We start from the raw sequence: 23,056 nt of genomic DNA, 5'->3' as shown, positions 1-23,056 counted from the left end.
GTTCAAGCACGGCTCCGGTAGCTCCGCCCCAGTGCCCCCCCGTACCATCCTCCAGCGTGGTGGCCACCACCTCCTGAGAGGAGGGCCCGGTACCGGCGCTGTTGCCCGCTTGCACCACCACCCCGTACTGTGTGAACTTCTTGAGGCCATCCAGCAGCAGGGTCTCGCTGTCGCCCGTCGTCTCCGTGGCGATGACGTTGAACTGGTAGCTGCCCCCTGCGCTGTACTCGCGGTAGCCCACCTGGTAGCCGCGGATCACCCCATTCTGCAAGTGCTTCTTGGGGGGCTGAGGGGACAGAAAAGAGGAGATCCAGGAACAGCCGGGACGTCAGGGTATCGGATATGTGGAGTGTGAGGGGTGATGATCATTCAGAGACCTTTATCCACTTACCTTCCACATGACCCTGATACTCTGGGAGGACACAGCTTCAAGCTGAACATCTTGTGGTGGACCATCAGGAGCTGAAAGATGGGACACATACAGAAGGTGGAAGGCCTTCCTATGAGAACAGAAATTCTTGACTTTCCAACATGATCATCCGAATCTGGTCTGACCGTATTAGGGTGACTGCAGATTCGAGGTCCAGGTCCACATATTTCTGTCTGCCGGTAGTGATTAACCCGAAACGCCAAGCAGTTCCCGTGGCAACGCTCACCCGCCTCATCGGTGGTGATGGTCAGCTCATTGCTGGCTTCGCTCTTGCCAATGTGGTTCTTGGCAAACATGCGGATGTTGTAGGTGGATGACGGGTGCAGGTCGATGATGGTGGCCTGGTTCAGCTGGGGGGAGACATCTTTGGTCCTCTGCGCTGTTTCCCAGGAGGCTGTGGGAGGAAATCAGGGCGTCACACAACGGAAGAAAGCAGTGGGGAGAGAGCAGTGGACGGCCACACGACTCAGAAGAAGTACAGAGGTGAGAACATCACGGCCAGTAGTGATGCACCTAAGGAAGATGAACGTTTAACTGGTCAACATTGTTCTAAATGCTCATTTGGAAAGAAAGCAGATGAATATCAGAACAAAACAGTTATAAAAAACCTGTAAAAAGACTGGAATGAGCAGTAAAGCGAGGATGAGCTCTAATTTAATAACATACAGATCAAACAGACATGTCATCACCTGACTTGTTCTTGCACTCAATGTCGTAGCCGGTTATTGGGCTGTTGCCGTCGAACCCCATGGTCCAACGGAGGGCGATTATTCGGTCCCGCACCTCCCGAATCTCCACTTCAGGTGGGTCCGGTGGTTCTGGGAGAGACACGGGTAACAGGTTACCAGCAAGACCACTGGGGGCGGGGAATCAAACCAACGCATCATTCGAGTAGAAACACTGTGCTTTCCTGGTGTCTGTCACACCATTCGGGGTGATGTTCACTTCTTCAGGACGATCCCCTCTTATGAAGTGAGCCACAGCTAAATTAAACACCCTGAATTAACTGGACACTCCCATGTTATTCCATTACCTTGGACCGTCAGCTGTATGATACCTCTGTCCTCCCCATAGGAGTTGATCGCATGGCAGGAAAAGAAGCCGGAGTCCTCCCTCACGGTGGGTAATATCTGGTGAAGAAGGAAGAAACCAAACACACTTGTCTACAGGTATAACAGCGCAGCGGTTCTTAAACCAGGGGTGTGTGACCACCACGTGGTTTTAGGGGATCACCAAAGTAATTTCCCATCCATATATAAATTTAATAAATAGTGATACAGTAAATTTTACTACTAAATGGCTTCAAAACATGAGCAGAAAGTATAGTGAGAAAGAGCGCCACCGTGTGGGGCACTACTCAGGGGCCCAGGCCAGGTGGTCTCACAGATCGCTGCTGACAACCTGCTTCTAGGGGTGAACCCATATGTAATTATTACCAACTGAGACAGGTGCGTGTTCGTGATGATGAACATGACTGATGGCAGGAGGAAGACGAGGCAGGAACGAATAGGAGAAGTAGCCCCCTCTTGTGGCAGAAAGCAGTACCTGCAGGGTGGAGACCACCTCGTCGGCAGACTCCTTGACGCTGACCACGTAGCGGCTCATCTCGGGGTTGATGATGCGGTCCTCTTTCTCCCAGCGCACCATGATGGGCTTCTCTCCATGTGCAGTGCAGCTCATTTCCTTCTTCTGTCCCTGCGTGGCCAGTGTGGTGTTGGGGTATGATGTGATCATGGCCGGGACTGTTGGGAGTGGGGCGCAGGGGTTGGGGACACGGTTACTACTGTGAAACAAACCCTCCGGTTGGACAGGTGGCCTCCCGGTTGAGAAAAGCATTTATAGCAAGTTACTTTAAACATTTAAACTATAAATGTGAAGAACGTGGGAGGGTGTACTAGGAGGACACAGCTGGTAGGGTAGTGGTTAGCACTGCTACCTTTGGCCCTAAAGGTTCCAGGTTCAAATATCACCTCCAGCTGTAATACCTTTGAGGAAGGTAATTACCCATGTGTATAAAGGGGTAAATAACTGTAATTTGCTTTGGAGAGAAGTGTCAGCTCAGTAAGTAAATGTGTGTATCTATCCCCAGACAGGTTCTTGTGTTATGAATGGTAAAATTTTGAAAGAGACACACATTTTCCAGCTTGTTTATTTATTATTAATAGCCTTTTCTTCACTTTTCACTTCAATTCATCGTATGTTCTTTACTTTCACCTTCACTAAATTTCTGTAAACGAAACCTGCGTTTACCCTCCGAGCTCATAGATGGCAGTGAAGAGCCACCAAACAGAGCAGGAGTGTGGGATCACCGTAATTCAACTCACTTCCACAGTGTTTACAGCCTGAGTGTTGATCAATAACGGGATGACGAATGCTGCACGTTTATGGTGTGAATATGGTGCTGAATAGGAGTTTGTGGATATGGCGTATTTCTGTTTGCAGTCACTCACAGCTTCTTCTAAACGTTACAGTTATTGTATGGAGACTGTCTTTCGGGTGAAAGATCTCACCCGAAACACCCCTACTGGTGTGATGACTGACATCTGCTGCATTAATCCCACCCACTTTCACATAGTCCCGCCCACCATTGCATGGTGGATCAGAAGGAAAGGATGATGGAGCGGCCTGTTTTCCTGCATGGTTGCCTGGCCACAAATGGAGAATTCTGGCCTAATGAAGGAGATGCAAATCCCTGGACACGGTTCAGAGAGTGACCCAGGGAGGCGGAACCTCCGGGGTATAGGAACCTGGGACACTCCTTCAGGTAGGACAAGGATCTGTACCTCGGGCCACCTCTGAACCATTTATAGATTAAAGCATGGTTTATTACTGAGCTTTGTTTTACGTTCTCCCTCAGTGGTTGAACCAGATCTGCTGCTATGAGGTTGCTGACCGTGAGCGTGAGCAGCCGCGGTCGCCGGCGTGTGCAGCAGCCCTTACTTTTCACGTTGAGGTACATGGACTTGCTGACGTCTGCTCCCACGTCGTTGCTGACCTTGCACAGGTAGTACCCGCTGTCTTCCTCCAGCACGTGCTTGATGAGCAGCGAGCCATTGACCAGCAGCTGGATCCGGAAGCCCGAGTTCAAGGCGATGGGCAGGAACTGGGGCACGCCCGCACCTAGGGGGCGCCAGAGAGAGATGGGTTCGCAGCACAACCCAGCAAGCAGACGGGGTACCCTCAGCTGCAAAACTGTAATGATTGCAATTCAAGAGCTACATTCCTTTAACATGTGGGTGAGGAGGTAAAAATGTAGACTTTCTAGGGTAAATGAGCACCACAGGAAACTGGGATCATACGTGTATTCCTACAAGGAATTAGAGCTATCACCTTACAATCTAAGAAGTGGGTTCGACTCCCACCTCCTGCTATAGGACCCTTGATCAAGGTTCTTGCCCTGTATTGATAGAGTATAAATGACCCAGGTCTATATGGGGGGGATCAGCGTAAGTGCTTTGACAAGTCACTTTGGAGAAAAGCATCATATAAATAAAAAATGTATGTTTATTCTCCTCTACGACGTCGTTGCTCAAATTGACAGCCACCTAAACACACACCCCATGAGGGTGTTTCTGTTTTCCGTGCCAACCGCCTGACCGTCGGGGGAGGATGTCAAGTCTAATCTAGGCCACTGTGTCAGTGGGCCGTCGGAGGGATCCTCGTCATGTCACATGTCGGAGGCGTGCGCCCCGGGTGCGACGAGGGGCTGTCAGCGCACAGGACGGGGCGATTCGAACAGACAGCGTGGCTCATCGAGTCTCCCTTCATCAGCCGTGATTCTGGTGCGCTGGAGGGGACCAGTGCTCATGTTTCGCCGGTTTACACCAGAGTGGGGCACAGACACAGAATGATGGTGCAGACTGACATGTGTAATCAGGAGCAGTAGGTGGCATCGTGGTTAGAGCTCCACCTCTGGATGCAATGGCTCCAGGTTCGAACTGGTCCTCCTGCTGTAGAACTTGATCAAGGCATTCGGCTTTAATTGTTCCGGTAAAAGTTACCCTGCTTTACAAATGGGTAAATTAGTATAAGTCACTTCAGAGAGACGCATCAGACAAATAATTAAATGTGATACTCTCATGTAATTACTCATCTCGCTTCCTTATCCTTCACTGCTTTATTAACAGGCCATATATGAGGCTGGAATTACTGTGTGCGGAAGACGAGGACGAGAGAAAAAAGGGGTGTAACAGGACCTTGGATTATAGAGACTGCGGTCGCTGAGCTAATACCACTTGACCTTTCTCTCCCAGGAACACAGCAGAGCAAGGGACGCCATGGCAACCAGTGAAAGGGGCATGAGCGTGGGGGGGCGTCGTTTGACTGCTGCCACAGCGGGACTGTCAGTTGTCAGACATGATTAATCAACACACGGCCGAGTGCTTCAGAGGGACCTGTACTGCAGTCAGTCCACGCTAATAAAAATATAGACCCAGTTGGAAGCCCTCAAGGCTCGTTCACATGCCTTCCTGCTTTTATTACCGTCTGAAAACAATTAAACATTTTTTTATTTTTTTTTTTTTTACATTTTTGAGCTATACGTGTATGCCGGCTGGTTTCAGGATAACAAAGGTGCAGAGCTGGATACAGGGAGCATTTCCCACACAAAGAGAAGCGTGTAAACCCTGCCCCCAAATTAAACCCCGCCCCTTTCTCCCTCCAGCCCCGCCTCCTCACCTTTGGAGTGCTCCCACACGATGGTGGGCACTGGGTATCCCTCGGCAGAGCAGTTCAGGATCACAGACTTCCCGTAAATGCCGTCCTGGTCCCGGGGCTGCACCACAAACCGGGGTGGGACTGACGACGTAGGGGAGAGAGAGAGAGAGAGAAAAAGAGAGAGATACAACAGGAGCAGTGAGCTGACCCAGCGAGGCCAAATACACAGACGTGTTTTTCCTAAAGATTATTTCCGAAAGATTGCTCTTCCCCTTCGTACTGAAGGCCTTTGCCGGTCGGTCCAGGTTAAAGAGGTGTGTACTGAAAAGTGTGACCTATGTGCTGTCTAATGCTGGACAGGGCATGATAGAGTTGTCATAATTTTAGCAACAACAACAAAAAAAAATTCAACAAATAATGAAAACGGTAATCAGCATCATCAGCAACACTAGTATTCTGATCATGAACACCATAATTATCACTGTTATACTAATTTGTGATAACAATGTATAAACACACTGGCTCCTCAGCTTATGAACACATTGTAATAAATTTTAAAAAGACTGAAACTATTAAGGCTGAAGTTATTAAATTTGAGCAAAGTTCATGCTGATTTAAACTCACTGAAATTAAAAATACTTTATCTCCACAAAGTAAACTCCTTGACTAATTCATCTTCCCAACATGTGCAGACTTCCTAATCTTTTTCTTGATTATTATTAGGTTGAATTCAAGTGGTTCCACACCCCTGCTCTGTTTGGCTGCTCTTTACTGCCATCTATCTGCCGGTTGCATAAATACAGGTAGCTGGTACTGGAGTGGTTAGAGTTGCTGCCTTTGGACCCAAAGGTTGCAGGTTCGATCTCTGCCTGTAGTACCCTTGAGCATGGTACTTACCCTAAAATTGCTTCAGTAGAAGTTACCCAGCTGTATAAATTGCTAAGTAATCGTTGGTAGATTAACACTGTAAGGTGCTTTGCAGAAAAGCGTCAGCTAAATGAATAAATTTGAATAAAAAAATAACCCAGAAAATCTGTATCTCAGGCAACCAGTGTATATTTAAGTTGATATTAACATAAGTGAAGAACCCCAGCAGGAAGTGCTCCTCACCCCTGACGATGAGCTCGCTGCGGTGCTCGGCTGCGGCAGCCTCATTGCGGGCGATGCACGTGTAGTTGCCGTTGTGCATGAGCGACAGGTTGGAGATGCGCAGGGAGCTGGTGAAGTCGATGTTGTCGATGGTGACGCCCAGGCTCGCTGGGATGGGCCGCCCGTCCTTCTGCCAGGTGATGAAGATAGGCAGGTCTCCAGAAACCACCACGCAGGGGATGAAGACCCGCTGGCCAATGGAGAAGCGTGGGAACTCGAAGGGCTGGATGAACGGGGGTACTGGGGAGCGGCAGCAACGAGACGTCAAAAATGCATGATTATTACTCAGACACGTTATTAGAAGCTTTCGCAATAACACGAACCAGCAAGTTAACCGCAGCTCCTCAAGAACATAACATCAACAAATAATTAACAGGGCAAATTTGGAACAAATGCATAGTACAAGCAGCAATATAATTAGGCATAATTTTAAATGCCCAATTATTAAAATTAAGTTTATTATAAACATTTATACACAAAAGCAGCATGACAGCGTGGCAGGCGTTTGTGAAAATACCAAAATATGAAACAGAGGCAGGGGTGAATTAGGCGCTGCAGACCTGAACAAACCGTATTTTCGTTAAAGCACTTCCCTCAAATCATATCATTGTGACAATCAGCTGCTTTGAGAATCGTTTGATTAAAAAACAATTTGAAAGGAAGCCCTCCGGCGCATAATTAATTCCCAGCAGAGTGGGAATATGGGACTCCTGGGACATCCCAGGCTGCTTCAGATGGATGGGCTTCAACAGAGCCAATTAACAGACTCATTCATGAAGGATGAACTGAAGCGCACACACACGTGTGTGTGCGTGTGTGCGTGTGTGCGAGTCCAGCAAACACCCCTATCCGTTGCCACTTTGTCCAGGTTTTACTCATTTCCTATTCCCTCTGACCTGAATGATATTAAAAAAAAAAATTAAATTCAACCCACTGTTGGCTCCGCCTTACTTTATGTTAATGTGCACTAGGGGGAGGAGCCAACGGAGGGGCCTCACCTTTGACCTTGACATGCACGCTCTGGCTGGTGGAGAGCTGCGGCTGCACCAGTACGCTGCACGTGTACTCGCCCTCGTCGACGTCCTTCTGCACGTCGGACAGCTTCAGCGTGCCGTTGTTCTCAAAAGCACGCTGCCGGTGGTTGAACGGCAGCAGGTTCGAGTTCTTGTACCACTTAATGGAGTAGTACGGGTAGCCAATGACACGGCAGTGGATGTACATGTCCCTCCCAGCGATGGCGGTCAGGTTCTTCATGGGCCGGATGCTGGCGGGACCTGTGGAGCACAGGAGAGAAGAGGACACGCTTTGAAGCAATTTTTAAATCGGGTCGATCCCACAGAAGCAGCTCTCAGTATCCGACTTCTATCACTTTACAGATTTCGGCAGCAAATAAACCAATAATCAGAAGTCCAAAGCAAATGTGGTGACTCTATCAGAAGTACCTCTTGCAATATATATTTATTTATTTGACGCTTTTCTCCAAAGCAGCTTACAGTGATTTACCTATTTATACAGCGGTGCAGTTTTCACTGTTCACACTGGTAGCACCATGTTCTATAGCAGGCGGTGGGGTTCAAACCTGGGTCCTTTAGACTGGAATGTGACAGCTCTAACCGCTGCACCACCTGCTGCCCCATTTCAAGGGTATGGCTGATGGCCCCTATGATTTTCTCAGTAGTGATTTACAGTGTGAGGTTTGTACACCAAGCTACTTACACTGATTTACCCTTTTATAGAGCAGGGTCATTTTTTTATATCAGTTCAAGATAAGTACCTTGATCAAGGGTACTACAGTCGGGGGTGGGATCCCAACTTGGATGCTACAAGTGCAAGGTGACAGCTCTAACCACTAAGCCTCCTGCTGCCCCAGTATTTGCACCGTAACAGCTGCACGTGCTACCGGAAGTGCCCAGATTGAGACAATTCATAATTCAGCTTTTCAGCATAAAAACCAGAAACGACCATTAAATCAGCAAAAGAAAAAAAAAAGAAAAAAAACACTGCGGTATGGAAATCGCCGGCGTGTGTGAGCAGTAGTGCAACAATGACAAGGCAACGTTTCCACTCCCCTTGGGCCTCGACCGGGGAGTCTGAGACATTAACACCAGTTCATGTGACACAGATGGGGAGAAGATGGGAAAGAAGCTGGACTCTGATCAGGGATTCGGACCTGTGGACGAACACGAGCGTTACACTACAAACACTGTTACACAGACACGCACACAGAGCTGCATACATCTGTACAGTGGTGCTGAAGAGGTGATGAGAACAGCGGGTCCCGTCAAAGACACAGACACACAGAGGTGCACAAACACACGGAACACATAGACATACCAGACAAACACGGGCGTATAACTTACAAGCATAACTGGGGCCAGAAGTCTGTTCATAACTGTTTTGCTCTTAATTTCAGAGTTATTAACAATACAGATATTCCCAGATTTATTCCCTGGTTAGGGTTCCGTAAGGCTTCGATATAGCTATAATTAATTTAAAAACACTCTTTAAAGTTTTTTGTTTTGTTCGCGTTTATAAAACCTCGAGGTACATTAACATTAAAACTAATGAAAATTAAAATGACTAAAAAATACTCCATAAACTAATATTCAATACCATGCTCATCCCATATACACTCATCTTACTGATCACTGATACTTAGGGACAGCAAAAAAAGGAACACCAGACAGGAGCACTTTCGGGTGCGTTTTACTGCTGTCTATTGGCCTGGAGGGTAAATACAAGTAGAATTTTCTGAGATCCAATCTGAAATAATCAGAATATATAAAATTACATGCAACAAAAAAATTAAATAAATACTTGAACACTGCGTTCATTGTTTAAAAAGCCATAACTTAGCTGTCCGTAACACCAACAAGTGTCAACGTCCTCGACCTTTGGCCTCGTCAACTACATCCCATGGAGCACAGACAGGCTGTGATTCACATTGTCATGCAAAGATATTAGTTATTTATTTATTCATGTACTTATTTACACATTTATTTATTAACAAGAAAATGTAAAAGTTCGAGCGTTCGGAAGCAATCAGTTGGGATGCTCCTTATTTCCTTAAGATGTAATTAATTCACGGATGTTGACTCCAGACAGTTGACCATCTCGCATACCAGATCTTGTTTGAACAGTAGCTCATCCGTAGCACAAACTCTCCTCATCGGAGTGGTGTGGAGTTAGGTGATGCTGCGTGAAGCGAGATGAGAAGCAAGAGGCGGACGTGGAGCAACGGCGAGAAAGGAAAATGGAGAACGATGGTAGCATCGATCGCGGGAAACCGAGGAACGATCCAGAAAGGCAAGGAAAGGGAAATCCAAGAAAGGAAACGCAAAACAAATGGCCCCAGTGGGTCCCTGAAAGCACTGCGGGTCAGCTGGGCGTGTTCCAAGGAATCATGCATGAACGCGTGCGAGCAGATAGGCTGATGTGTGTGTGTTTTGGAGGAGCTGATCTGACAAGCACCTCTTACGTTTATTCGAGCCTGGTAGGAGACCTCCCCCGCCGAGTTGTTGCAGGTGCAGCGGTAGACGCCGCCGTCGCGCACTTGGGCCTGCGTGATGTTCAGGTGGCTCAGCACGTGGCCGTCGGCCGTAACCGCTTGGCCGACGCGGTGCCCCCCGTCCCGTACCACCGGCTCATCGTCCAGCGTCCAGGTGACGGTGGGCAGCGGTGTCCCCTTCACCAAGCAGGCCAGGGACACGCTTTCATTGCGGCTCACGACCTTCTCGCTGAAGGAGGACAGGATCTTTGGCGTACCGTCTGTGAGGAGTGGGACAGCGAGCACATTGTTACATCTTCGGAAACCTGCTGTAGCTTCATCTCCATTCGCTCAGCTGAGCTCCATGCGGCCCTCGATTTCGTAAGGACCTGGAGCACCATCTACGTACTTCAGCATTCCCTTGACAAGCCCGCAGCGCATCACAAGCTGTCACCTGTTAGAAAGCGCTCACCTTCCAAGATGACCTGCACCATGTCCTGGGCTGACATCTTGCCATTCCTGGCAAAGCACTGGTAGGCGCCTGCGTCACTCTTGGCCATTCCCTCCACCACCAGGGTCTCGTGATTGTTACCAGCGAAGCGCACGCTGCCGTCAGGGTGCACGACCTCGGCATTGCGGTACCAGGAGAGCTCGTATTCGTCCGAACCGCTGACGCTGCAGGACAGGGTGACCTGGCTACCCACGCTGCCCTTCACCTTGCGGGGACTCACCATCGCTTTCAGGGGCTCTGCAGAAGCACAGCAGAAAATAAAGCGGTGAACCAACTGTTATACCACAAGGCAGCGCACTCAAACACCTAGAGGATTCACAGGATGCTAAGTAAATAGACAATAACTGGCAGAAAAACTGACACTTGATAATCTATAATAAAGCTTTACACTTTAATAAATGCAGTTCATCTGTGCATGACTGGACTAATGGGGGTGGGGTATCAGTCATGCAATTGATCGGTCATTCTAGTGTGTCAAATACTTTATATTTTTAAATCATTTTGACATAATAATAAAAGAATAATACTTTGTGCTGTGTAATTAGAATACTTTTTTCTCATTTTTACGCACTTCATTTCCAGGTCTGAATTTATAATAAAACATATTATTATATTACAAGTTTGATACAAGTAAATCCTGTCACATATCGAAACAAAGTGATTTTTGTGTTCCACTCTGTTGCTTTTCATCAGGTTTTTTAAAATTCTGCTACATGTATTATTTTTCTTAAATATTGTCATGCACCAGACTGTACAGTAATTCTGAGGTCTGGTCATGCACAGATGAACTTTAATGGATAAAAAAACACAATATTATGTGACAAACACCTCGGACCAAATGCAAATATTGTTTCCGGTTAGCTAGGTTTGCTGAACCTGGACGTCTGACTCACGTTTCACCACCAGGCGGCCGACAACCTCGGCGTTGCCGTAGCTGTTCCATACTTCGCATACGTAGCTACCCGTGTCACTGGGCCGTGTGCTCTCGATGAGAAGACCTGTCACACCCTGCCGGAAGCGGCTATCAGGCTCCAGGGGCCTCCCGTCCTTCAGCCATCGGTACTTGGGGGCTGGGTGGCCCGACGCCTTGCAGGGAAGCTCCACACGCTGTGACTCCATGACCTCCCGTCGGGAGAAGCCGTCCAGGATCACCGGCTCTGAGTTTGTGGGGTCTTTTAAAACGGAAATGGACGTGAAGGGAATGTCAAAACCGCAACAGGAATCGGGGGAATCAGAAGAGCGGCATGTGCAGGCCGCCCTACCTGACACGAAAAGACGGGCGCTGTTGCTTTGCCTCGTCTCCCCGGTGTAGCGATGGCGCGTGATGCAGCGGTAGTTGTACAACCCGTCCTCGTTCTGAACATCCACAATGTACAAGGCTCCCGTGGATGTAACGAGAAAGCGAGATCCTACAACAGAAAAGCAGGCAGATCTAACATACAGCCACAGTCATTCACAAACTGCCACTGTTCTTCAATGTTTCTCTTTGATGAGGCTCCTTGATGGGGCAAAATAAATGGAATTTTAGCTAATAGTATAGTTAGAGTGTTCTAAATCTTGTAGATCTTCCCAGAAAGGTGACACACATAAACCTTTCACGAATCAACTGAAAATCCGGAAAACTACAGGATATGCAAATCCTCTACAGCATATGCAAATTAAGAAAAAAGTCTTAAAGGTTTCACTGACCTCATCATGAGTGAGGATATTATGTGTTTTTCCTACTTGCAGCAAATCCTTGTGGGAATGTCACACAACTCACTGGGATGAGATACAAAACAGTTTGCCCAACCAGCAAATTTTGACAAGGACATGCTCCCCCCAGTCAATCTAACCCTCCAAGCCTATGCCTGGACTATTTTCCTTATGTCTGCTGGTGCTCTTACTTACTACTTTTGATAATAAATAAGTGCTTTTTTCATGGTATATATCTTTTCTGTGATAATGTACAAAAAACAGAAACAAAATCAATAAAAAAATCTTTCAACGGTTTCCATGTTTGACTCAGTTGAAATGCATTATTAATAGGGTTTTTCTTTAAAGAGGACCTATGGGAGACCTGCACAGAGAGAATACGCTGAATGGACATTCACCAGTAGACAGCCTTGGAATAAGACATATTTCCATGCAGTTGGTTCCGTCAGAACGATATTAAATGTCTGCAAAATATTCAAAACACATGTGAGCGATAATAATGTTATATCCACAGAAATCGCAGTGTACTTTTAATTCCAGGCTAGTGGAACTACCTGTCTCTTTGAATTATAAGGAGTATAAATATAATAAAAACTATTTGTATTTAAGGTAGTCAAACACCTGCATCACTGAGGGAGGGAGTACGATGGAAACTAGCAGCGGAGGCGGACGGTATTTTTCAATTAGCAAAAGGGCTGTTTGGATTGAACGGTGCACCAGTGTCCATTCGGTGCTGGAGAACAAAGTCCTGGTGGGACTGGCTGCTCTGGAGGATCCCGAGTGTGGGGGGAATCACACCCAATAAGAAGGGCAAAAGGATCAGCCCAATAAACACGAAAAAACCCGTCCACCACTGCTACCAAGCAGATGGATTCTGATGCGCAGGCTTTGCTCTTCTTTATTTTCCCAACTTTTTAATAATTTAACCCAAGATATATATATATATATATATATATATATATATATATATATATATTTTTTGCACTGCACTACCTTTTTTGGGTGCAAGCCCACAAGCATGCTATAGAAAGCGGGCAAAAATCAATAAAGACTGTTTATTTCTTTGAATTGGCTGGAATGCATTATTAATGATTCTCCGCTTTGAAGAAGACCGAAGAAAGATTGCACTATAGGCAAGACATCAAATGGGAGCCTCCATGGCAGGCAGAGCAAGTGGACGGTGCTTGTTTCTCTGTCCAGCTAGCTAATCTCAACCCAACATTAAGGTTTATTCAGTTTATATACGCATTTTGGCAAAGGCAAGAGTAAAGTGGGAACTCGCTTACTGGCCAACTCAGTAAATATGCAAAAAAAAATCTGAATTTAATAAATATGTTTCTTAATTTTGGTGTTCCCTCTGTGTGGAATTGTGAAAGAAAGAGAAAAACAGTTTCAAGCATTTCACAAGGACACCAGTGATGTAATACCTCTTCCTTGAATGTCATATATTTACTGACTTTTGAAATTAATTTAATAATTAATATGTTACCTGTCACTGAGCAAGAACTGTAGAAAAACATGATTATTGTGTTGTACGATGTCTCCTCAAATGTAGTGTGTATATGTGTGTGAGAGAGAGGATTTTGTGTGTGGGAGTGAATATTTGTCTGTGCTTGAGGGGAAGACTGTGGGAGTTTGTGCATGTGTGTGCACACAAGTGTGTGTGTGTGTGTGTGTGTGTGTGTGTGTGTGTGCGTGTGTGTGTGAGGGAGAGAGAGAGCGAGAAAGAGAGAGGGAGAGAGAGAGGCAAAAAGTGCACAGCATCTGAACACAGAACAACCCCCATATGTGAGATGCCTGGACATGAATGGAGAGGCTACCAGGAGATGGATGGAGGAGACGAAGGAGAAGGAGGAGAGGGAGGAAGGAGGCGTGTGTGTATGGAGACATCAGCCCTGTAAGCACTGACCTAGTTAGAGGCAGCAGTCTGAGGATTTGATATCCTGCAGGATTTTCAGCTTGTGGGCTAAATACAGCTGTGTGTGACAGCCAGCAACCAGCAGGAGGGCTGAATTGTGTGTGTGTGTGTGCGCGGTGTGTTTTATGTTACATGAATACATGAATCCGTATATAAAAACATGTATTTATATGTAAGAATTTCTAATGTTTGTTGCAACAATTTGAATAAACTCTGGAATTAACATCCCCGAATCTGTCTACCTTGTCTCTAAGCCACCAAGTCGCTACCCTGGTATTCCACAAAATATCACAGTTGACGCCTAGAAAGAGACTGCATATAAACAAAAAAAGCAACCCACGCTCACATCCGTGTGCACGCGTATTTACGCGCTCAAACACACGTGCATGTGCACACGGCAGAACAGAGAGCTGAAATCAAAGGGGAGGTTTCCTTTCTCTTTTTTTGTTCCGTTCACTCGAGCTGTCTGCTGCTCCTCACTTACCTTGAACTTCACCTGCGCACCCCCCACCGCCTGAAGCTGAATAGATATTCAAAGCGTACATTTACCACCAGCCCCCACCCCACATACAGCCCGTGAACGAGTCACGCTTTCATTAAAACAGACAGCCTGTCACCGCGACAAAGGCAGGCTGAGAGTGTGTGCGCGGGCGCGCGTGTGTCCGTGTGTGTGGTGCCACACGCCTTTATTGCCCACCTGCTCTGAGGGAGGGGTCTGTTCTCCAGCCCCCTGCAAAGCATAAGTTTGGTCCCAAGGACCAGCCCCTCTTCAGCACATCCCTATTCCTCTGCGCTCCCATTTCAGCAGCAGGTGGCGCAGTAGTGAGAGTTGCTGCCTTATGCTCAGAGGATGTGCATTTGAATCCCACCTCCTGTTGTTCAAGGTATTTGCCCTGAATTGACACAGTAAAAATTATCCTGCTGTATAAAAAAGTAAACCAGTATAAGCAGCTTAACACTTGAAATCACTTTGGAGAACAGTATCAATAAATAAATGCAGAATTTATAGCACCTCCTCCATAATGACCTTACTGTCACCCGTGGGATACTTCATTTTTATCTGAAATACTGACATAATGTCCAGTTATAAGGTGACCTGGATTCCCCCTCAAAATAACTAACGCGTCTTTCTTTGCTGACTCCAGGATGACACCGAGCATAGCCGTGGGTAGAGGATTTTAACCTCGGGTTATTTATGAAAAGCTGCGATTTTAGCACTGAGACATTTTAGCACTGTTTTCAGGTTGTGTGTCCCAGGGGAGAGTGCTTTCAAAAACGGTGTGAAGCATGAGAAGAAAAAGCACTCACCTTAAGAGTGCTTCGAGCATTTTAGACAGTTCTTTTTCCTGGTATAAATGTAAATTATGTTATATACAGCACAGGATGATATGACTATAATGATTTATTTGTATGACTCCTTTGTCAAAGGTGAAAATCAGTGTTAAATAACTTTAAAATAATTTCCTCCTTTAATACAATAGGATAATTATTTACTTGATCAATTCAGCATAAGTACCTTGCTCGAGGGTACAACACTAAGAAGGTTAGGATTCGAACCTGGAGCATCGGTTGCACAGCAACATCTCTATCCACTATTCCTTTGTGTGTGCGGCTGTGCCTGTGATTAATTTAAATTGCTGATCGGATCTCAAACGGATCAGACAAAATGAAGAGCTAATCATTCTGATCAGCCAACTACAGTAAAATAGGTTGGACTGAATAACGTTTTACCTTAAAAATTGCGCATAATATTGCCGGGAGCGGGTCGATATAGTTAAAAAGACAGAAGATGAAGGACGCTGTGATCGGTGTAGTCTTGTGCTGTTTAAAATGAGAAGGTTTCTCCTTTGGGCCTAGGGTGCGTGCGGGTGTGTGTGTCTGTGTCTCGGGGAGGTGAACGCGTGAGGAGGTAATCCTCTTTGCCACGGTTCCCCAGCATAAGGTGCAGGTACTGTCCCTTGACGCCGTGGGGAAATGGCCACGCCGGTCGCACGTAGCGCAGACAACATGGCAGGCTAGCGCTCAGTGTCGACGAGCCAAAATGGCGGCGTCCACGGGGCCTTGTCTGCCCGGTAGCGCATGCTTCCCCTCATCCGGAGCACCTTGTACGTCTGCTGTACACTTGCACAGCACATTATTAGAAACTTATGTGTCTGGAGAAGCTACCTGCTCGCTATTATCCGTGAAGAGCTGCTCCCTAATGTTACCCGAAGCTAACAGTATCAATGTTATCCAAAGCTCTTTCTTTGTGGTGACTAACGCTAACAGCACGCAAAAACGAATTGAAGCTGATAATATGATATAACATCTGAAGCTAACAGTTTACTAATGTTATCTGAAGTCTCTCAACATGGTCTGCAGGTGTCTCCCGATGTCATCTAAAGCTAGAAATGTGCTAAAAGATGTGAAGTTGGCAGTGCCCTAGCGTTACCCGAAGCTAAACGGTTCCTAACATTATCTGAAGCTGTTTCTCAACATTATCTGAAATGACCTAAACCAAACAGTTTCCTGACATTGTCTGAAGCTGAGTGTCTTAATGTTATTTGAAGCTGTTCCCTTGTTATCTAAAGCTAAGTGTGCTCAAATATATGAAGCTTTGTTTCCCAACATCTAAAGCTAACGGTGTCCAGGCGTTTTCTGAGCTATTGGTTTTCTAACCTGAAGGCATTTTCCTAAAGTATCTTTTCTTTCTGCTTCATTTCCCCGTGTTTTTCAGCTGAAAGAAGCTCCTTTAAGGACTGAACCGTGGTGCAGTTCGGCTCAGCGGTGCAGGTGTATGTATAAATGGAAAATAGAGGTGTTTCTGGATGACTGTCAAACTTTAATCGGGCCAAGAAAAGCAAAACAAGGACCATGAGGTGCTTTACACTAACACTTATTCCCTTTCTTTGCCGCATTCTCTTCCATTATGGTTGGAAAAGAGGCAAACTAAAAGTTTTCTTATGTTATGTGACGCAATACAGCAAAAGACACACTACACTGAGTACAACTCAGTAATTCAATGTAAATGTCTGCCCTTGTCAGATGGCTTGACCTCATCAGAGGTGTGTTAGTGTTGCAGTGAAAGAATTTAAATGGACTTTTTGGGTTCTCCTACATTTATTTATTTAGCTGGTGCTTGTCCTAAAACCTTAAGCAACTTGGACTGATTTATCTACTTGTGCAGTAATTTTTACTGTATCAGTTCAGGGGTAATACCTTGATCAAGGGTACTTCAGCAGGGTGTGGGATTCAAATGTGAGCCCTTCAGAGTGAAAGGTAATGGTTTTAAACACTACTTCACCTAGCAATAATATCCAGATCCTCAACTCACAAACTCACAAGCACAGCTGAGATGTGAAGTCTACTCGTAATTCATTTTGTTCCTGAATTCAAAGTCTATTTTTTTCCACTTAAAACATAATCTGTGAAAGGTAAATAATGCGGATTTAGTTTGATTTTTAATATTTGCTGGTTAGATCCTGTAAAAATCCTCGATACAGTTATATTTATTTCTTTAGCTGAAGTGTTTCTCCAAAGTAACTTACAATGTTAAGCTGCTTCAATGATCTCGTCATTTATACATCTGGGTGATTTTTATTGGAGAAATTCAGGGTAAGTACTTTGATCAAGGGTACTACAGGAGCTTGGATTTGAACTTCAGTCCTTTCAGTGCCAGGAGGCAGCTCTAATCACTACGCCACCTGCTGCCCTTATTATTGCAATGTGGATAACATTGTTTAGAGAACCAGATCGAGGGGGGTTGGCCTGGGTCCTGCTCTCCGGTGGGCCTGGGGTTTGAGTCCCGCTTGGGGTGCCTTGCGACAGACTGGCGTCCCATCTTGGGTGTGTCCCCTCCCTCTCCAGCCCCACGCCCTGCATTGCCAGACTAGGCTCTGGCTCCCCGCGACCCTGTATGGGACAAGCGGTTTCAGATGATGTGTGTGTGTGTGAACCAGATAGTGATGCATGCTTCAGTACCTTAGATTTTTTTACCAGTAATTGTACACACTGCTACGTTTCTTGCCAGGGACCTGTCTCTTTTGCTAAATGCTGCTTATTATTCAAGCACATGTAAGGAGCCATGCTGTACCTGCTGCGTCTGCGAGACGAAGTCAGCAGGGAGCGCTCGCCGCGATGCCTCTGTGAGTGCTTTATTGCAGCCGTTACACGCAAGTGGGTGTGCAATAACGGGCAAATGTTTTTCTCAACTCATTAAGTCGCATCATTGTGCTCATTACCTGTGCTTTCGTGGTGGATGAGGGAGACCCCCACCACCACTCTGGATACGATGGCCACGCACCCGTCGGACTACACGTCTGCAAACGCCGATGGCCCGAGACCGCCGGCGCCCCGAGAGGGGGGCGCTCCCCTATAATGGGGTCTGCTGTCAGCAATTACGTGGACACAATCTGATCAGCGTGGCCTAACCATCTTCATCTGAGGGAAACCGAAGGAAATTAGCGCCAGCGTAATAAGCACCATTTGTCACCATTAGCCAGAGGAGCCGACAGCTCCCGTTGTTGTCAAGGCAACACGAAGTCCCCCCCTTTCATCACCCTGCCGACCCCCCGTACCTCCAAACACATTCACAAACAGCTGCGTGGTTACAGTACGTGTAACCCGCACACTGAGACGGACAATGCCCCAGATGATCGCTGTGTGCGCTGTCATGGTGAGGCTACATTAAGTAAACATTTATTCAGCGTTGACCTTTGATCTGAAACAGCAGAAGACCCAGGTGGTGTGGCGGACCCTCTCAGTTTGCCCGAATGCTGTTCAGCTTAACCAGTGCACCATGTTCAAACCAGCTACCCACGTGGTTAACCTGTGAACAGTCTGCCTCTTCCTGCAAAATCGGACACATTGGAGCAACGCGCACTTTTGTGTGAATCTCCATGTCCAGTGAAAAAGACGAAAAGGGGCAGCTCTCCGACAGCATCGCTCAGAGCTGAACTCCCCCTTCCCTTGGGCTACGGCTTTTTTGCTTTGCATTCCACCACTTGTCCGCTGGGGGGCACCCGAGGTGTGAATCAAACACATCTCCTACCTTCTCAGGCCAGAGGAGGCTGCCATGCTGCTACGCTTGTGTCGTATTTGGGTTTTAGCGGCTAAAGAGGCTTGGTTTACAAGAAAAACACCAGGGATTCGCTGCCTGGCTGTCTGTTAATTAAAATTTAGCTTCTCTGGGACACACAAACAAGGAACTGCATCGATTTCATCATTAGCCCATTGGCACAGCATCCCTGAGCCACGCCCCTTTTTTAATTCCCTATAACTGTCTTTGGAATGATTTAGACAGAATCCAGTCCAGGTTTTGGAGAGGTCAGAGGTGACAACCCTAAAAGATTCTAGTCCATATCTGTGGTAGAAGACGACCTTCCGTGAATTGCCATTCATTCCCCTTTTCCTCTGCAGTAGCGAAGCGGTAACAAAATAGTGGACTAGTTAACAGGACAAATGAGATAACCAGCATTTTTTTTTTGCCAGAAAATCTGACAACAAGCTAAAAACTTCAAGTAGAAGTCAGCCCCGTTTTTACCCGAGATACCATCTGAAAAATCCTTTTGATTTTCGGCAAAGGAGGCATAAAAAGGAAGCACTTGAAACAGAACGGTGACAAAGGAAAATTAAAGTCAAAATAAAACCTTTCTAATCAAATACACATCAATGCAATGAATCACCACCACCTTAAAATGCATATTCTACTCTGTAATATCACGCTATGCACCATTTGCATGAAAAATGATATAGAGCATACAGACACACAAATATCCATACGTACTTATGCACATACACAGACAGTGCCAGAACACACACATCCACATTGCTTGATTCTGACACTGTGTGTCCTGATACGAATGATATCTCCGAGAAAGTTCAGTGGTTCTTAGAATGTGAAGAAATATCACAAATGTACAGATAAAGATTACAATCATGTCAGCCTGTGACATATGATATTAAACAAAGGTCATGCTCAGAGTCGGAGTAGAAACTGAAAGAAATTTCTAATAAGGAAACGAGGGGAAAGGTGCATGCTGGGTTTTTATATATCGTGCATTTTCCGCACAAAACTATAAGGATAAATAAAGAAACAATGTGCACCCACCCTGCACAGAAAAGCATCTCCCATAATGAAAATTTAAGAAAGCCATTCATAAAATTAAGACCTTTAAACTACATGATGGATATTTGGGTCTATATAGTGAGATTTTTGCCTGTTATCTGGGAATTTTTTCCCGATGTACTAATATTATAATACCTACAGCTAACATGGAGGCTTTAACCGACAGCTTAAACTCAAGTTATTTCAATAAACTCAGCCTCCATCAGCTATTCCATTTCAATACGCAGTTAAGTGGGTACTGTGCAGTAATTACGTCACAAATATATTATAATATGCTGGTGTGGCTATTTTATCATTTACAGAGTCTTTATTTCGTGATTTTAAGGTACAGATTTGTGGGTTGATCAATGGATCCTTTTTTTCCCCAGTACAATAGTCTCCAGTTAATGGAATAATTTCATAGAGAAAATTAGGCCCACTGAGCTGAGAAAAACTTAGCAAATGTAACAAAGTTAGAAAAGACACCAGAAACAAGCTGTTGTCCCCATGAAAGACTGGAGGGACAAGTGAAGCTCAATGAGTGAACTTCACTGGTGGTTTAGCACCACAGAGGTAGCTGGGAAGCAGGAGGCTAAGACAGATGGACAGTCAAGTTCAATCGTTCACGCCCCAGCGGACAGTGTCTACCAGCATCTTGCCAACAGCCGTCTTACATGACATCGCGAAAGGAGCTTTCATTTCAATCTAACTGTAACCACACAACACACCTTCCGCCTGGTGTGTATCCACTGTCTATAGCAGTGATTGTGGCAGTTCTGATGGCAATGGCAAGTGTAATGGCAGACCTGTGTCCAAATCCAGCATTCGTACACGTGTCCCTTACACTGAAGATGGCTCCACCTTCTTAGATTGCTTCCCAAGTGGGATTGGACTCCCTCTTATGGATGCCATGGAAAGCCAGGAAAACAAACAGATGGATGTTGGATCAGATCAAACCAGAATTGCGAATGGAAGGACAAATGATGAAACTAGAGTTATCAAACTTTGGGTAGTTCATAGGGTGCTTGGAAAAGTTGGAGGAGAAAGCAGAAGAGGACAAGCTGCAACTGGATGGGTGGATGGACTCAACCAAAGGGACAACAGAGGCACCCGAACTTTCTGAGAGACCCTGTGTGGTAAAGAGGAGTTAACATGGACTCAATGGCACTTAACAACGGCAGCCAGACCCTTGATTGCTCAGTGTTAAAGAATACTATATAATAGAGGAGAGCGCCAGAAATGATTGAGTCTCAGACCCTTCGCATACAAACCATCACATACTCCAGTCCCTCCCTTCCGGGAAGCAACACAGGTCAATAAGATCCCAAACAACAAAGCACAAAAAATGTCTTTTCCCCTCAAACAGTGTCCCTTATGAGGCTCTGAAGCGCACATTAAAACCCATATCCACACTTTAATGTAGAGTAAGGTTCCACTGTAGCCATCGAGCTATAAACTAACAGCTAACAGTTACGACTTTGCACTGGTAACACAGTGTATTTTCAAAAGTAAAAAAAAAAAATTATTAAAGCGCCACCAACTACACCTGCTTATGTTTAATTTGCTAATGTACCACTTCGATGCCCATATTACCTAGATATGCTCATCCCTGCAAATAATTGCACTGTTTGCATAGTATTTATTCTATTTTCTTCTAATGTCGCAACTGTATGGTCACCCAATCACTCTGATGTCGTTCTATACGTTAAATGTATCCAGCATGTTAAATTCCTTGTATGAGTAAATGTACTTGAGCAAAAAGCGTGATCTTATGTTAAAGTTATCTTTAGAATTACTTTTATATGTTCTCAGCTGACACTTTCAGTGCGGAGATTAAAACGTGCTGAGTGAAATGAGCAGCTGCCCAAACCCGCCGATGACAACATGCAAGTGTGTACAACTGCCGAACTGTGCTCGGGTGCGAGGTGAACGACCGCCAGAGTCTCGGAGGTTTCTATCAGAAGGTGCCACCGCTTTGAAAGGCTTTGTGGGAAATCCAAGCAACACACGGATGCGGCACCCTCCCGTGAAGTTCACCCATCAAAGAGTGAGACGATCCAAGCGACTTCACAAACTCGAAGGAACTGAAGGCCAAAATTAAACATGACCAGCTTGTTGTTGTATTTTACTATCTTGGGCAAAATTTAATTTTCTTGTTTTTTTTTTTTCCTCCTCAGTTTAGCCTGCAGCCAAGACTAGGAAAAAAAAATCAACATTTCCATATTTATGTCATTAACCGGCAAACGTCAAGAGAAGGCAGAACTGAAAAGAAGCATGCATCGTCTAATACATTTTTTATTAGACAATGCAGCTACAGTAGTAGGTTTCTTAACCGCTCTGAGTAAATAACTGCGACCCGAAGAGCCCATCGCGTTTATTTTTTTAATATTGTGGCAATAGCGCTGAAAAATGTTGCTCGGAGCTTCATAGTTAGAGACGATCTGAGAGGAGGCAGCAGCAGCGCGCGTTGGGTTAAAACAGGAAATGTTCCCCGAGTCCGTCCTAAAACGGTGATTACTGCGAAGCTCCTGGGAAACGGGGGGATATTAAAATGAGTCGGCCATATGGAAACGCTCGTTATCGCCGAGCGGCGATTAGCAGCCCGGGCCCAACACAGATCCCCACGCAGATCCAAGGAGGAGGCACTGGATCATGGAGCGGCGTGGGGCTTCCTCACTTGTCGGGGGGGTGCTCGAGACTCGGAGCGCAGCCTGCTCTTCCCGGCCTGATTGGCCTTCCCTCATTAGGGCCGAGGGGCCAAGGTAATACCACGTCATTACACATTGGGGAATGCCCTGCAGTCACACGGTGCCACTGTCACACAAATTAGCCGCTTTTTGTCTTTATTGAAAAAAATGCTCTGCGGGAGAGACATGGGGGAATGTAGGAGAATCAGACAGGACACCATAATTGCTACATATCATTCCACTGTGTATTATATGCCAGTTCATCCACGCATGACCAGGCCTCGGGAAACGGAGAACGGAGCATTGGAATGACTGAATAATTTCATGACAACTTTTTAAAACAAATTTTCCAGAATTTAGCAAAAAAAGAAAAAAAAAAGAAAGGAAAAAATTGTTGGATAATCACTATAGAAATGCCCAGTTTAAACATTTATCTGA

The 23,056-nt window shown here is 45.8% G+C and overlaps 1 protein-coding gene across 1 annotated transcript in view; it reads right to left on the bottom strand.

Moving 5' to 3' along the window:
* The window catches only part of LOC108921473 (Down syndrome cell adhesion molecule homolog), an 82,505-nt gene that overhangs the window by 10,302 nt on the left and 49,147 nt on the right, over positions 1-23,056 (bottom strand). The window contains exons 4-17 of the mRNA XM_029249460.1: positions 11,496-11,642; positions 11,127-11,405; positions 10,195-10,470; positions 9,707-10,003; positions 7,234-7,509; positions 6,197-6,475; positions 5,108-5,227; positions 3,371-3,550; positions 1,976-2,172; positions 1,464-1,560; positions 1,120-1,248; positions 657-824; positions 392-462; positions 46-286 (exon numbers count right to left, since the gene is read on the bottom strand). Coding sequence (XP_029105293.1) covers positions 46-286; positions 392-462; positions 657-824; positions 1,120-1,248; positions 1,464-1,560; positions 1,976-2,172; positions 3,371-3,550; positions 5,108-5,227; positions 6,197-6,475; positions 7,234-7,509; positions 9,707-10,003; positions 10,195-10,470; positions 11,127-11,405; positions 11,496-11,642 — 2,757 coding nt within the window. The remainder of the gene's footprint in view (positions 1-45; positions 287-391; positions 463-656; positions 825-1,119; positions 1,249-1,463; positions 1,561-1,975; positions 2,173-3,370; positions 3,551-5,107; positions 5,228-6,196; positions 6,476-7,233; positions 7,510-9,706; positions 10,004-10,194; positions 10,471-11,126; positions 11,406-11,495; positions 11,643-23,056) is intronic.

This window comes from Scleropages formosus, chromosome 25, assembly GCF_900964775.1.
Source record: "Scleropages formosus chromosome 25, fSclFor1.1, whole genome shotgun sequence".
Classification (NCBI taxonomy): Eukaryota; Metazoa; Chordata; class Actinopteri; order Osteoglossiformes; family Osteoglossidae; genus Scleropages; species Scleropages formosus.
The sequence above is the reverse complement of the archived record's forward strand: the minus strand, read 5'-3'. Positions and strand labels throughout refer to the sequence as shown.